The following is a 16,024-nucleotide window of genomic DNA, read 5'->3' as shown; positions in this document are numbered from 1 at the left end:
TGCTCATTTCCCAGTCACAAAGTGGAGAAGAGGACAATCCCACCCCTGGGTCTGCACACAGAGCCTCTGCAGTGGGCAGGATGCCTTGTGAACCTTGAAGGGGCACATTGAAGGGTAAAGATCATCACCAAAATATCTGCACCACAGATGTAGAAGAAATGAGTGGCATTTGGGACTTTGTTGCATGGGCATGGTGGCATGCCCAGAATTGACTGCCACCTCCTGTCCTGCTCTTGGTGTGAGGTGTGGAAGGTTTGAGGGTTATCTCAGGCATGGGGCAGCAGGGTTTGGGAGCTGGGGCTGTGGATCAGCTCAGCACAAGTGTCATTGGCCAGCAACTGCATGAGAGGACCCTGGATGCTCCTTCCTCACTGGCCCCTTTGGGACCTTGAGTCATTTGTGGTGATGGGTTTATAAAAAGCTGCTGGTGGTGGTGGCCAGCACCAAACTCAAAGGGCTTCTGCCACCCAAGTCTCCTTGCCCAAGCATCTGAATATGGGTTAGTGCTGATCCAGTTTACACGGCTCTGATGATGGGAAGTAGACGGAATTTCATCTTTGCTTCTGCTTTCCACATGTGTTGATCTGCATGGCCAAGAATCTCACCTGGAGAGAGGCCAGGAGGGGTGGGAGAGGACTCTGAAAGGGTACAAGGGAACAACCCATTTCCTAGATCATTAATTTGCTATTTGCAGCCAGAGCGTTATTGCCTCAGGATGAAGGACTGCCAGGGACAGCAGTGGAAATGTCTGCATGATGCAGATGATTTTCTCTTCTTAAGGTCACTGTTGAGTGGCACAACACTGGAGAAACAGGAGCAGTGAGTGCCTCCCAAATTCCTGTGCACCTGTCCTCAGAGCCCTGGGTGCTGAGGACAAGGCACGATGTGCTGGTGGGACAGGGACACTCGAAGCTGCCTGGTCTCCCCTGTGCCCTTCTCTGATTTGGGTTGCAGTCCCTCTCTCCTGTCTCAGGATTAGCTTTCTGGTTGAAGTTATCAGGTAAAGCCTCCTGGTTTTGACAGCAGAGGGTCTGGATTCCCTCCAGTGCCAGTTCTAATTGTGGTGCTCTTTGACAGGGGAAAGCCTCCTGGATAGCTCTGCCAGGTCTGCTTCTCTGTCTTTCACTGGATGCTTCGAGTTAAAAGAGAGAATAATGGAGTGTGATGGAGTATTAGCAGAAAATCAGGTTTTTAAATGAGGTTAACCAATTTCTCCACTCACAGCCAAGTCCATCACAGCTTCTGACTTGACTCCTGTTCCTGTGACAAGACCTGTACTCGGGGCACTTGCCTATCAGGGGCTGGGATGTCCAACCCCGTGCTGCAGCAGGCTCCCATACAGCACATCACTCAGGAATGTGTCCAGATGGCATTTGAATAATTCTGTTTTGATACTGAATACTCAAAACTTTTAGCATCTAGTTCAGTGGGCCTAGGAAGCTGCTACTCCTTGGGACGCAGGGATTTGTGAAGGGCCATGTGTTGTGCCCATAAAATGAAAACCTGGGTGTTATATCCAAACCAGATGTGTCTGCCAACAGAGAATGAGGCCCCTGAACATCTCCTGCCCTGGGAAACCCCTGTGTGTGAGCAGATAATCCTCATTTCTCCCGAGCAAAGCAGAGCATCTCATTTACTCATGTTTGCTGTTTGTGTTTCCCTCTCCTTCCTGGTGGCTGTTTAACAGAAACCTTGGATTAGTGGCACTTCACTTGCTGTGGGAAAACCTGCTCTGGGACAGATTGCTTGGCTTCTGTTTTGCTCTCGGGTGGAAGATCTTGTCTCTTACTTGGAGGCTGAGAAAAAGAAACCCCTGTGTGGGGTTGGGAGCCAGCACGTGCTGGGGAGGAAAGGCAGCTGCCAGCGATGGCAAACGTGCTGCTGCTGGTACAAACTTGCCTTCCCACTGTCTTTGAGCACATGGGGAAGTGGTGCCGAGCAAGTGGCAAGAAATGACAGCCAGACTCCCTCTGTGCCGGGTTGTGCAGCCTCTGCAGTGTTTGCAGCCCCTCGCTGCATTGCTCAGCTGTCTTGCTGTACTAATGGCTTTGAACTCCTGCTTCTGAGGGGAGTGATTAAGGTGTTGCTGCTTAGTCATCAGCCTGTGCTTCCCATTTAATTTCTGATGAATACAACGGAGAGCTTAAGTGCCCCGTGATTGAAATCACAAGCGCCTTCCCCGTGGAAGGGTTTCAAGGTGCTCTTCCCTTCTGCCCCCTGGATTTTGGGGATTGAGCTTCTCAGCAGCCCCAGCTCAGCAGAGCTTTTGCTTGTGATCAGGAGCTCACTGTGCAGGTGGCTGGCTGTTAAAAAGTGCTTGGTAACTGAGCACAGAACAGCACCTGCAGTTATGCAAAAGAATTGCCAAGGTGGAGACTTTGGGAAGAGCAGATGAAACCTCCCACCTTCCTCACACGCATTTTCACGTGGGGGAATCATAGAAGAGTTTGGCTTGGAAGGGACCTTACAGATCATCTAATTCCCCGCCCTGTTACAGGAAAGGACACCTTCCATATGATATATTGGAATACCTCTCCCAGGAGAGGTAGAGAATTTAGCCAGAGCTGAGTGGGAAGCACATTTTCAATTCCACAACATTTTTTTGAGCTGTGGATGGGAAGAAAATATTAAAAATATTCTGCAGATTGAAAAACCTGAAAAAAAGTCAAGTTGGGTCAATACAAAGAGTTAGGTGAGACAATGGTAGATCACTCCAGACTCAAATTTTGCTTTTGCATTTTTTCCAAGTTTCAAAAAAAAAAAAAAAAAAAACCAACCCCAAAACAAAAAAGGGCATTGTAGAAACTGTATCTTTATAGATGAAGCTAGTTTTTGTGTGCTCTGAATGTCACAGTGTTCCAGCAGTTTTCTAACATTTTTTCCTGAAATGTATTGAAAATTGAGCACACTCCTGGACAAAAAGGCTGTTTTTTGTTTTTTGTTTTTTATTTTGCAACCTATAACAGTGTCTGATCCTTCTGTGCTGTACTGAAAGGCATGAACACAAATTTATATGGTTCCCTAAACCTGCCTGACTGCCTCTGGAGGTGCTCCTAACTCTCACCTGCTTTTCTTGAACTTTCAAATTAAACAAACATTTTCTATGTGTTCAGTGAGCTGGTCCTCCATCTCTGTCCATGTTTGATGAGTCATTTGCTGAGCTTCTGCCTGGAAAAAGCCATGTTTCAATAGAGCTTGAAAAGCATTTTAGAATGAGCATCTCTGTTACAATAAAATCACGAAGCAATGAAATACACTAAATTCTTATCTAAATAAATGTAGTTCTGTTAAAAATAAATACTCACCTACCAGCTCCTTCTATGAAAATTGAGAACAAGAAAAAATAGACAGGCTGTATGGAAGGCTCTGCTAATATTAGCACTATTTTTTCAGTGCTTGGAGAAATTTGATTTATTTTAAAAATCTTGGTGCAAATTCACCAGGCAGTATTGCTGAGGGGTTTTTTGGGGGGATTTTTTTCTTGGGTTTTTTTTTTTTTTTTTGGGATCATATCTGAAGGATGAAGAAGCCCTTTGTGTCAAATGCAGTTTGTTTTACATTTGGCAAGGACAAAAAGTGGCCTGTTGGGGGACCAGCAAATGGCAAAAGGCAGCATCAACCCCTCGTGGTTCACTGGGATTTAACTTTAAGCACAGACTATGTCCACACAAACATCTCCATTCAGTAGCTGTTACACTCTGAGGTAGGTGCTGTGCTTTGCTTTTCCATCCTGGTCATCCCTGAGATGACCACCAGGAGACTGGGGCTGCTCCTGCTGAATCCTTGTGATGGATCCTGAACTTCACTGCTGGGAGATAACAATGAAAGGACCTTGCTGGTCAACCTCACAAAAAAAACCCCTCACCTCAAAATATTAAGTGAACAGATAAATTTTGGATATTTTTTTTCTCTTTCAGAGGAGCTTTTATGTTTCTAACTATGATTTTTCAAGATTTCCTATATAAAAATTTTCCTTCATCCCTAGAGTTTAAAATCTTCAGTTCAAACTGAAAAATGGGAACATTTTGTTTTCAAAACACTGAAACAAAATAATTGAAGTTTACTCCTGCTTTTCACTATATCCTGCAAACAAAAACAATTTGGCAAAGTTTGTATTCAGATGGGAGATGTTTGGGAACTCCAAAAACTGTGTGTGGTTTTCCTCTGTAAAACAGTGCTGGGAAGTGACAAGTGCTCAGCAGGGCAGAAAAGTGAGGGATTTTCCCAAATCTTTGATGGATGATGAACAGTACACTGGCTAATGGAGAGAAGATGCTCAGAGCCTATGGAAAAATTGTGTTGCTGCAGAGATATTGGATAACACCCCTGAATGCCTGGAGCTAATTTAATACCAGCATTACTGCATGAGAAGGGAAATTAGCTGAAAAATGATAAAGGTGGTATTAAATGGACAACACCACTCATGACAGAGTTTGTACTGTTGTAAGGACAAAGTTTGACAGTCAAAGGAGAGCAGGAATCCTCCTGGAACAGATTAATACCAGCCAGTTCTTTCTCAGCAACTTCTTCCATTGAACTGACATTAACCCTAACCCAACCCCTAACCCTAACCCAAGCCCTAACCCTTACTCCAACCCTATTTTTCAAACAGAATTAAAAAATTAATTACCCAAGTTCACTCCTATCCTGGGTGTAAAATTTTTTAAAAAAAGGAAGTCACAAGGTGGGACTTTATTCCCTATTTGTCCTTCAGGTGGGAAGTCACTGCCTTTGTGTCTCCTTGAGATGTTTCTCCTCTTCTTGTGTTTCCTGAACCCTCTCTCCTTGCTGCATTCACCCAAGCTCACCCTGGAGACAGGTATTCTTCCACTGGGTACATTCTGTGAGATAAATTGACATCTCCTCAATGAAGAAAACTAAATCAAAATAAACTCTCTGTTGTCCTAGCTGGTGACATTTATAAATCTGCTGCAAGGTGCCAAATTTCAAAGTATTACAGCAAGGATGTTCACACTTCAGCTTCAGATTTAGATCTTCCAGAATAGGAATAAGGCTTGACATATAAAATCTAATTAAGAAAATGACAACTACTAAAAGGCCATGGGAATTTGGTATCTGAAATACTGATGAATGTTTTAAATCATTTAAAATCACACAAGGGTGCTTGTCATAGGCTTCTGATGCCTGGAAATACTGCACAACCTTTTCCATATTGCACCTCTCCCTTCCAGGGTTTTCCAGGACAGGTTTGTCCCTGCTGTCCCAAATGCCTAGCTGGGACATCAAGAGTGGAAATGTTTGTGTTGGGAAGAGTCAGAACCAGTCTTAGAAACAAGGGTTGGTTTGCCTGGCTGCTGAATTGCATGACATGTTCTTCTCATGCATTTGAGCTGCATAGGAGCATCAATGCCTTTTGCAGGGGAAAACATGATATTAAAATAGAGCAGAGAAAGAAATAGGACAGACTAACATCCCTGCTGAAACACCACCTCTCTTTGGGGCAGCAGGAGTCGTCAAAAATCCCATTTGCAGTGCTAACACTTCAGTAGGGGGTTAACAGTGCCAGGGATCAGATGGATAATTCCCTTCAAAATTATTGTTTTACCTCACTCCATCCAATTACTCAAGTTGTTTTGCTATCCCACAGATCTCTCCCTTAATGTCAACAAAATGATTATAGCCTACAACAGCAGCAAGATGTTTCACCCACAGGAGCTCTGGTGAAATGTTTTATGGCAGGATATGTTGAAAGCAGCGTTTGATGTGTAAATGTCAGGAGCAATCAGCTTCCCTGCCACCGAGGGAAAATACACAAACACAGGCACCAAAAATGTCACAGGGCACGTAAATCATTGTGCAAATGGCCAGCACGAGTGCTGATGGTGGTGTGGAAAAGCTCAGTGCTGCCAGGGCCCTGCAGCATTCCTGCTCTGGGAATTGTGGTTGGCAGCACAGCCCAGCCCCACTGATGCTGAGGTTCCCAGATCTCCCAGGGCTGGCTCCTGCAATTCCAACATATTGATCAAAAAGGAGTTTGTGCAAATGAACATTTGTGAACTCCCTGGTGCACCAGCACTCCTCTTTTCTTGGTAATGGGAGCTACAGAAAGCAGTTTGATGAAACAAGCCAGATCTGAAGGCAGCAGATACTGAAATCTGGAAGATTTAATTGAATATTTTTATTACATATTTTTGGAACCTTCATTATCCCCCCACCCTCCAGGAATTTAATTACCTAAGGAAAATTATACTACTGATTACAAGATTGCAGGTTTATTTTCACTGCTGAGAACTTTTTTTTTTTTTTTACAGCTCACATTACACTTGCATGACTTGTTTTGTAACATCTTGAAATTTTTAATGCTATGATGAGGAAAGGTACTTACATATATATAGATGAACTAGGCAGAATACTTGATTTGCAGTCTTTTTGAAGGGAAAAATGTTATTTTCTTGGTTTGAGTAGGCCTGTGTATGGTTTCTTTGAGCTATTGGATAATGAGTTCACAGGATTGCTCCCAGGATGTGCCTTGTGTTTGTCCTTCAGTCTGGGTGCAACAAGAGGAACTGAGAGAGGTGTCTTTAAAACATAGGAAGGACTGTTTTCTATAGGGGAATAAAAATAAATTATGCAGAAATTGTGACTACAGTGTGTGTGAAATTAAACTGGCAAGTATATTGTGGTAAATATCTGACAGATAGGACAACAGTTTAGCCAGATTCTCAGTTTTTCCAATAAATCATTGCTCTGGGTCTTGTAAATCATAATTCATGTCAGCCAGCACTGCATGGTGAGTTAAGGTCAGGAGAGATTTCCAAATGTGTTATGATGATTATCTAACAATTCAGTTAATAGAGCCATAGAATTGGATGAGATTTTTGTCATTTCCCATGTCACAGCAACAGAGACCTTTGACTGAAACAACATCATGAATATTGGATAAGATCCTGCAGTGCTGCTTCTCCGTGTTATGATATTATCCAAGGATGAAGGTTACAAATACATGAATTGTACTGTTCATTTTCCAGTGGGTAAAAACAAAGGAAAAAACCCCCCATAACAAGTTTCAATACACAACTAGATATAATATAGCTTTTTCTTTATATGTATATATATATATATCTGTATATATATCAAGTAAAAAAATCTAAAATAGTTGGAAGTAAAAAATGAAAAAATAGCTGATAGTGTTATTTTTTTTCTTTACAGTGATATGGTAGCAAATACAAGACAAATGAATAATAAACCTTTACATAAGGAGTTCTGGTCCCACCTCCATCAATAGGGCTCAGACTAGAATACAAAATGGAACAAGGTGTTTTTTGCTTTTTTGGCTACAGCTTCTGCAAGTGACAAAACTTATGTTGATAAGACAGAAGAAAATTATAGCACTACACAAAATAAAACTCCAAAGTGTTTTCCAAAAGACCTTACAAACACCATGGGGTACAATTGACTTCTGAACTGAGGGAGCAAACACAAAGCATCACCAAGTCCTACTGAGGCTGAAAATACTGTATGTTTATCCCAACCTGACCTCAAAATACGTCATTTTTGTGCCATCTTACCATTAAAAAAACCCCATATCAGTGCTTTTTTCCCCTCTCCTCTGCAGCCAGTACCAGAAAAGCCAAAGCCACAAATCCATCCCATGGACTGAGCCAGGTGTGAGACCTCAATGATGCACAGGTGGTCGGCTGCCCTTTGTCCAGCTGTGAATTTCCCCAGAATCTTTTACACCGAAAACATCAATTGACTAAAGCTTGGCCAATGGTCACACTGAGCCCTATCTTGGCTGTAGAAAAGAAAGTACTAATCCCAGCATAAAACAAGATCATAGAGACGGTCAACACAAAACAGTAACTTTTTCAGTTGTCTGCATAATAATAACATCATGTTTGCATATAGAACAGCTTTTGCATTATTGCTCTACTTAGAAGAATATAGTAAGGAACTTATACCAGACTTGCACATTACAAACTTAAGGTTCTTTGGTGAAGAATGAGAAAAAACAGTATTTTCGCTGCAGTTAAATTTCGGAGGAGTCTCCTTTCCTATCTGCTGATCCTTTGGATCCTCTCGCAGAGCAGGGAAAGGTACTGAGTCAGCTTCACCATGGCGACGATGGCGACGCCGCCGATCATCATGCAGGTGGGCCAGAACAAGGAGTGGAACAGCACGTTGGAGCTGTACAGTTTGGTCAGGATCACGTTCTTCTGCACGCCCTCGGGGTCGTAGAAGCAGGAGAAGCGCTGGTACTTCCTGAAGTTTTCCATCACCACATTCACCAGCGACATGGATTCTTCGTAGTTCTTCCCGCACTTGGGGATGTAAGAACACTGGGGAGAAAATTGAGGGAGAAAAATGTCTCCAAACCTGTTACAGTGTCTGTTTGCAGGTGGCAAGTGGGGAAATCTCCAGATGATTATGCTTTTCACAACAAGAGTGGAATACTATTACGCTAATAATGAATTTATCACAGCAAAACTCAATATTTTGCACATCTACAGAATTTCCCATTGGAGCACCTCCAAGTGCTGTTCAAACATTAATGCTTTAATCTGCACAGTGCCTTGTGAGGTAGGTGAATATATTATTATTGCTAATTTACACATGCAAAAATAGAACTGATGAAGTACCTCTTCACCTTAAGTGGCACACACATGCTTGCAGTTAGATGGGTAATTGACTTTCTGTAAATACAAATCTGGTAGTTTAGCTCTCGCTTGGCTTGGATCAAAGTGATCACAGTGGGCACAGGAGTTCACTCAGAGAGGGGAGGGATGAGGAGAGACCTTTACACAAATATTCTCATGGGGGTAATGCCTCAGCTAGCGACAAATCAGTGGTCTAGGTTATCCTACTGACAGCCCAGAGGACTCTCATTCAGCCTCTAGCTGAAGATCAGCCTGGTTGCCAGGGTGGCTCTTAGTGAGGCTTTTGCTTTTGACCCCAGCATAAGTCCAACAGTTCCTCTCCACTGAAGCTGATCCTGGATTTTCGGTTTTAGTCCCAAAGGAAATAAGATTTGGGTGTGGCTCTATCTAGCACAGTTGCAACCTAGATTTCCAGAGAATACTAAAGGCAAGTTATTTTAAAAACTGCCTTATGGAGTCCATGCACTGAAGATATTCCATGGGAAAGGTAGGACAGTGGCCCTGGGCTCTGCTGACCACTCCCTGACAGAGCTGGTGTGGGCTGGTGAGGTGGTCGGCAGACACAGGACTGAGGCCACCTCTGGACAATTTTTGACCTAGAGCAGAAACCCCTCAACTTGCTGTTGCTCCTGCTGGTCTGGAAGATGATTGATGGGAGCAGTCCAGGGTCTCTCACTTTCTTCTCCCTTCTATGCACTTACACCCCACCAAATCTGAAATTTTTCTACACCTGCACAGGATTGTGATTAACTGCTTCAGGAGGAGCGGAAATCTGCTGCTTGACTTCTTGTTGGACATGCAGGGGGGACCCAGCAGGCTGCTTGTCCTGGTGAGAACCTAAAGTAGCTCCAGATAATTTAATGAGAAAGTGAGTTTTGCAAAGGAAAAAAGATGTTTTTGATTAAAATAATGTGACCCGTGGGTTTTGATTATTTCTGTTTTAATGTACATACTTTCTAAACGTCCCTCCGTTCTTTTTTGTGATGTGCCGTGAATTCTTTCTTTTAACATACTGCAACAAATCTCTAATCCTAATTATGATCAAAGGATTAACCTCATAATAGGATTCGATTGATTCATTGGCAAGTTATTAACACAGAATATGATTTGAAGCGTGGCAGAGAGATTGTCTGGCGTTAGCAGACTGGAGCATTAATGGTGGAGCGTGGCCACACTGCCATCATGAATATTTCATAGAGCTCTAGAAATTAGAGATGAAAAATATCAGAGCATTAAGATCTCATCCATCTTGCTGCTGGTGCGTGTCTGCTCCCTATAGGATATTCTCTTGTACTCTGACCAAATTTGTCTAAATGTCCAAAGTCATGAGCCCTCTCTCCAGTGCCCACGAGTCTTTAATAGATCATAATCTACTAAGTAGGGGAAATTTCTCAGTGAAGAATTCCTCATTTTCCCTTAGTAAATTATTACTGTCATAACAGCAATATTTCCAGTTCAAATGGGTTTGTGTTGTGTTATTTTTGGGGGAATTTGGGTTTTTTTTTCTTGTTGTTTTTTGCTATTCATTTCTGTTTCTGGAATTCCCATGAAGTATCCTGAATGAAGTGATTAAATGAGAACTTGGCTACTTTTGCAAAATACAACTTCCCATTGACAGGAAACAGAAGATATGTAGAAGCCAAAAGGATGAAAGATTCCTGGGCTCTAAGTTTACAGAAATATCCCAAGAGTGCAGTAAGTCCAAGTACTGTCCAAGTGTTCTCAGAGGAGACCTGAAGCAGAATTTGAGCTGTTCCCTGCACCTGCAGGCACAGAGCCCCAGCTGCGTTGTGATGGAGGGTCTGGGAGCATGAAACTGTGGAGTGCAAGGGAAGTTGAATTATTTTGCCTCTCATCCAGACTCCTTGTGCTGAAGCCGTGTCTCTCTCCAAGATTTGGTCTCCTAGATGCTCTCCAAGGTATGTGTGCCCTTTGTGTGCTGTCTGCCTCACTCTGGTTCTCCTGAGACCCTGGAAACATCTTGATCTTAGCTTTGGTCCTCAGCACAAGGACATTAAATTGTGGTCGTGGGGTGCTCCTGGCCTCCTTCAGCATCTCAGCTTTCCCAGTGAGATCCCAGAGCTGTGTTTCGTAAGTGTTTGGCAAACAAGTAGGAAGACTAAATAATGGGATGTGTTGATATTTCTCTTGTTTTCCATAGTTTAAATTTTCAGTAGTTTTCTCCGATGCCTGGTAAGGAATTTTATACCCACAACTGTTATGCTGTACCTGTGAATGTAGACAATTATATCTCTGCTGGTTTTTGGCACATCTGCATTGTCAAACAATTGGAAATCTGCAAGTAAACAATGTCTGGTGCTCTACCTCAGGCGAAGATTCTGTGATACAGCATGAGAAAGGTGATTCTTGTGTTCCTTGCAATCTGAGCACAAGAAGGCTCTGTCAGACAGTTACAAATAGAAGTCATGATTAATGTTTTCATCTCTACTTTTCTAAAATAAAGCATTGGGTAAGTATCCTGTCTGAACTACCTCTGGACACATCCAGTCCAGTGCCCTGCTCAGTGCAGAGTTGCTCAGGGACTTGTCCAGTCAGGTTATGAATGTCTCCTAGGATGGAGATCACACAATTTCTCCAGGTGAGGTGGAGGCAGTTTCCCTTAAATCAATGAAGATACGCTAAAAAGGTCATTGCCAGAAAAGCCCCCAGTTCAGGCTGGGCAGTGAAATACACAACTCTCATCAAATGTCTGTGGCTGGGATTGGTGTCCAAGCTGAGCCTGGAAACTTAGACAGGATGTGCTGTGACAATCTTTGTGAGAAAGTGGTCAGGATGTCAATTTACACCTCTTTTGGAAAGTGCAACAGGTTTGGAGAAGGATTGAAGGAGGAATCCTGTGTCTGAATTGATTCCTCCAGATGAAAGTCTCCAGTTCCCTACTGGAATCCACAGCTGAACACCTCTGCTTCCACTCCCTGCTCCAGGTAAACTCCTTCCTGGCTTATAAACACCTGAGTCTTCAGTGAGAAACCCTGAGAATCCACATAATTTCTGAGTCCCAGGCAGTTACAGCTGATTTTGGTGATTAAATCCTTCTTGTTATCTCACTAACGGAGAACGATACAAATCAGAAGTAGCTCCAATGACATGAAAAGAGTCAAAATTACATAATATAAGATCAAAATGGGGCCTCTCTAATTGCTTTTACTACCACAGCCCTTCCTCATGGTGACAGCCTGGCCCTGTGGCTGATTTATCTCTGGCAGAGGCTGTTAGAGCCTTTGGCAGCTGAGGAAGGAAAGTGAAGCCATAGAAGCATTTAAACTGTTTTGCCTGTGGTATTGACAAGGGGCTGGGCTTGTCCTAAAGGCTGGAGATAAAGTAGGCACAGCAAGAGCAATGAAAAGCCAGAAAAAAAATTTTATGTGCTTTTCTTGGAAAGAGTCAAGCAGCTTGACAGATATCCACTGACTTCCCACTGATTCCCACCAGAGACTGGCAGCAGCATGCTGTAGATCTCAGTAAGAATTGTACCTACTCCTTACTCCACCCTCTGAGCTGACAGCCAGGTTAGACAGCAATTCTCCTGGATAAACCATGATTTAAAATCAAAGTGGATTTTGGCTGGTGGGGAGAAGAGAGAGGCAGGCTCCAGATGCTGCTCTGACCCTGTGTGTGGTGCTCAGCAAAGCAGAGAGGTTGGTGGAGGGTGTCACCTTTTGAAAGTGTCAGGACTGTGTTCTGTGTTGTCCCCCAGTAATGTCAGAGCTCAGTGAGCCTGGCATGGGATTATTTTTTGTTTGTTTGGCAAAGGTAAAGACAGGGAACACAAATGTGAGTAAATGGATGGAGAGAGACAGCTTAGCACCCAGCTGGAGCATCACCACCCAGCACTGCTCAGGACTCCTTTCCTGCTGCATGGGGATGCTTTCTGGCCAGGGAAGAGGGAAATCACATCTGGAATGCTGAGATTGGTTGTGTTGATTTGAGCTTGGAAAACTCTGCTGATCTGAGCCACGAGCAAGAAGACAGGTATTTTATAGACATTGCAAACTTCCACTCAAAACTGCTTTTGTATTCAGGTCACATAGCCAGCAGCATGCCAGGAAAACCTAGGGATCCTCCTGAGAGCAGAGCTTAACCTGTAAAACAACCTTGGGCTGGAGAAGTATTAACTGTGCCTACACTAAATTAAGAGGAGGTGGCATTTGGGAGAATTTCAAAGTCCATTTCAGTAAGCAAAAATGATCAATAAAAGAATGTGGAGATTTATGTTGAATCTCTCGATTTATTTGAGTCAGTGGAGCATAGAGATTTATCTGATCTCTTTTAATCAAATTGAGGCGTGAACATCATGGTTTTGCTTTTGCCTCAGCAGGAAGTGAGATCTGTCCTGCCTGAGGCTTCATAGGCAGTGAGTGCCTCTTCCTGCACTGATGCCAGAGTGAGGGGAAAAAGGGGGAACTCTTCTCTAGTGAGGGGAAAAAGGGGGAACTCTTCTCTATTTCACACTTCAGAGCCAGAGGACTCCATCTCCCAGCCATGAGAGTTAATTATCCAGCAGAATAAGCAGCCTAGTGCAACCATGCCATACTTTGACTAATTTTAATATCACTTCATCTTAATATGCAGGATTAATTTGTTCTACTGAACAGCTGCCATAAATAGAAACACAGGTTACTTTGTCAGCAGCCTGATCCGGGACTCTGCTGTTCCGGGTGTTCTTTGCCAAGTTTGGGGTTCAGTGACCTTGGATAACCAAGCAGTTAAAGGAAATCTGGCAGCTCTAAGTCTAATCATTCCACTGTGTCCCAGCTCCCTCCAGTTTGCACTCTCAGGGACACAGGAGTTGTTAATATGAAGAAAGGGAGGTGGGGAGAGGGACGTTTTCCTGTTTCCATCTCTCCTTTCCCTGGGGAAGGCAGGGAGTGATGCACGGCCCATGGCAGGCTCACGGCTGCACTGCTGCTGCCTTCTCTGCATCTGCTGCCTCCCTTCAGCCTCCAGACAGGAGCTCTCTCCATCCCACCTGCATGGGACAATGCTGGAGATTGTACCTGCAGAAGCAGGGACAGAAATTCTTCAGGCTTGCTCAAAATAATTCCATTAGTCCAACATCTGGAATCAGAGCAGCTGTGCTGTAAAGATGGGGCGGCTCCTTATCTTATTTACACCCCAAAGCCAGGCCTTTTATGTTTATGCTGCTGCTTTTACCTTGGCACCCCCCACTCAGCAAACTTTCGGGGTCTTTGCAGGGTGAGTGCAGTGGCTGAGCGCAGGGGAGCTGCTCAGGCTCAGAGTTTGTCACCAGAGGTGGAGATGGGCTCTCCTCTCTCCCCACCACCTGCAGAAATGGTGTCATTTCCATTCTCACTGCACATTTCTAGGGCTGTTCACTGTCATGGGGAGCCATTCCTGGGTGGGAAGTGACTTGTCCACAGCTCGATGAGAATATCAGTGTGACAAGTGCTTGATGATCCCCTGCTCCTGTAAAGCTCTTGAAAATGGTGAGGGAGGCTCCAGCCCTTGGGGCACAGCACCCCGTGTGGGATGGATGGAGGCAGAAAGTTGCCCCTCTCCAGACCTGTGAGCACTGATTTCTGCTTTCTCTGCTCTGTATTTATCCGTGAAGCAGGAGCTGGAAGCCTTATATTGCTCTCAAGTGAGGAATGGATGTAATGAGATGAGAAGCCCTCCAGAAACCCATTTAGGAACAAATTTTATTCTGTGCTCCTACCTCAGAATTAATTTTCATTGTTTCCTCGGTGTGGTAGAGTAGAAGCTTCTGGCCAGAAGAGGTGAGATTAACATACACCTGCAGGCAGGGGTACTGAGAGATTTTCCAGCACTCTGGCCCGCAGTTAAATGAGCAGTTAAAGGTTTCTGTGATGGATGCATTGAGAAGCGAGCACTGAGTCTCTTCTGTCCAGACACTAAGCAGGAAAAAAAGAGACATTAGAGCATGGCAAGAATAGGCAAATAAGCACTAAAGCCATCTCAGGATTCCCATCAGAGATGTGCTGGGGGCATCTTGCAGGAGAGGCTGCGTGTTGCAGCAAAGCCTGGGCTGCCTCAAGTCACACATCACAGACAGTTTCATTCTGTAACACCCAAAGTTTAGCCTTTGGGCACAAAATTACCCAAAATCAATTACAAAATTACCCTATTCACTTATGCCTGTGCATAAATGGAAAGTGAACTGGAACTTTGGCGCTGGAGAAGGTGTATTTGAAAGGGTGTTAGCAGAGAGAGAAGGAAACTGAGCAGCCTGTGCTGGTGAGAGCACAACACACAGGGGCTCTGCATGACAAGACACCCGAGCTAAGACTTGAGGGTTAACTCAAAGTCCGGGTCAATTTAAAGTGAAGGCTGAGAGGATAATTTTGAATCAGCAGAGTATGGTTTCTCATATACATGAAGACATAGGAATTCTCTCCTGCAGCTCTACCTATGGGAAAGCTTTTCCTAGTGGCAGCTTGCTCGGTTTCCTCTGAGTTAAGTCAGTGGTTGTAACTTTTTTGGAGGATTTCGTCTCATCTCCAATCCACCAGAGGCTAAAACTGGAACCCTGGAGCCTGGCTGTGCACTAGCAATGTTCACTGGCACTTATTTAAAAATCTACAGCTGTGTTTCCCTTGGGGAAAGGGCACACTGAGGGCTCTGCAAAAGCCCCTCGTGGGCTGGGGGAAGGTTCCACCCAGGGCTCCCCTTTAATGGTTCTCAGCCCCTCAGCTCACCCCAAGGTGTCTGGCCCTGCCACAAAGGGGATGAGGGTCTGCTTGCCCCTCAAAAAACCTATGAGGGGCTTTGCACAGCAAAAAAAGATTTCTGACTGATTCCATTGCTGTTTTACTTAAGCAGTAATTCTGCTTGTATATTCAGTTTTACATTTATATTAAATTATGCGATGTTTTCTGGGGGGAAATTGAATGAAAAGATTTTTTTCACCCTCCAAGGCAGTATTTGTTGGAGGGGTATTGCTTTAAAGGAGAATAACCCCTGAGGAAATCTGTCTGTGTGGAAAAAAGGGACAGCAAAGGCTCTTGGGTTGTCTTCTCCTCACTTTCACCTTTCTGGCTGCTGTTTTATTCATGCAGGGGGGTAATAAAGTAACACCTACCTACCGCAGACTTGTGAAGTTGGAATAGTTGATACTCTGGAGGTGTTTTGATATCATCTGGTAATTTTTTTTCACGTATCATATAATATAAATCAACTTTTTCCACGTGAGCAATTTTGACCTTAGCAGCCTCTGCAATTGACCCTGATATTGCTGAAAGATCTAGGAGAGCAATTTGGAATAGCAAATGCTCTTGGATACTTAACAGGTCTTGATCTCAGTTTTCAAAATCAAAATTTTGCCTTGATTTAGAAAGGGACAAATAACTTTATCTCATAAATAAGATGCTTGCAAATCAGTGCAGCTCATCCTCATCTGTATTCCT

General features: G+C 43.8%; 1 protein-coding gene across 5 annotated transcripts in view; it reads right to left on the bottom strand.

The window, feature by feature from the left end:
* Positions 1-6,115: 6,115 nt before the first annotated feature.
* LOC121353851 (calcium-activated potassium channel subunit beta-2) overlaps positions 6,116-16,024 on the bottom strand; it is a 141,305-nt gene continuing 131,396 nt past the window's right edge. For all 5 annotated transcript variants that reach the window (XM_041468014.1, XM_041468017.1, XM_041468018.1 and 2 more), the window contains 2 exons: positions 14,317-14,512; positions 6,116-8,300 (listed from right to left, as the gene is read on the bottom strand). In XM_041468014.1, the coding sequence (XP_041323948.1) occupies positions 8,016-8,300; positions 14,317-14,512 (481 nt within the window). In that variant the 3' untranslated portion in view covers positions 6,116-8,015. The remainder of the gene's footprint in view (positions 8,301-14,316; positions 14,513-16,024) is intronic.

This window comes from Pyrgilauda ruficollis, unplaced genomic scaffold (assembly GCF_017590135.1).
Source record: "Pyrgilauda ruficollis isolate IOZ18807 unplaced genomic scaffold, ASM1759013v1 scaffold21, whole genome shotgun sequence".
In the NCBI taxonomy this organism is placed as follows: Eukaryota; Metazoa; Chordata; class Aves; order Passeriformes; family Passeridae; genus Pyrgilauda; species Pyrgilauda ruficollis.
Note: the sequence above shows the minus strand (reverse complement) of the source record. Positions and strands in the feature narration are given on the sequence as shown.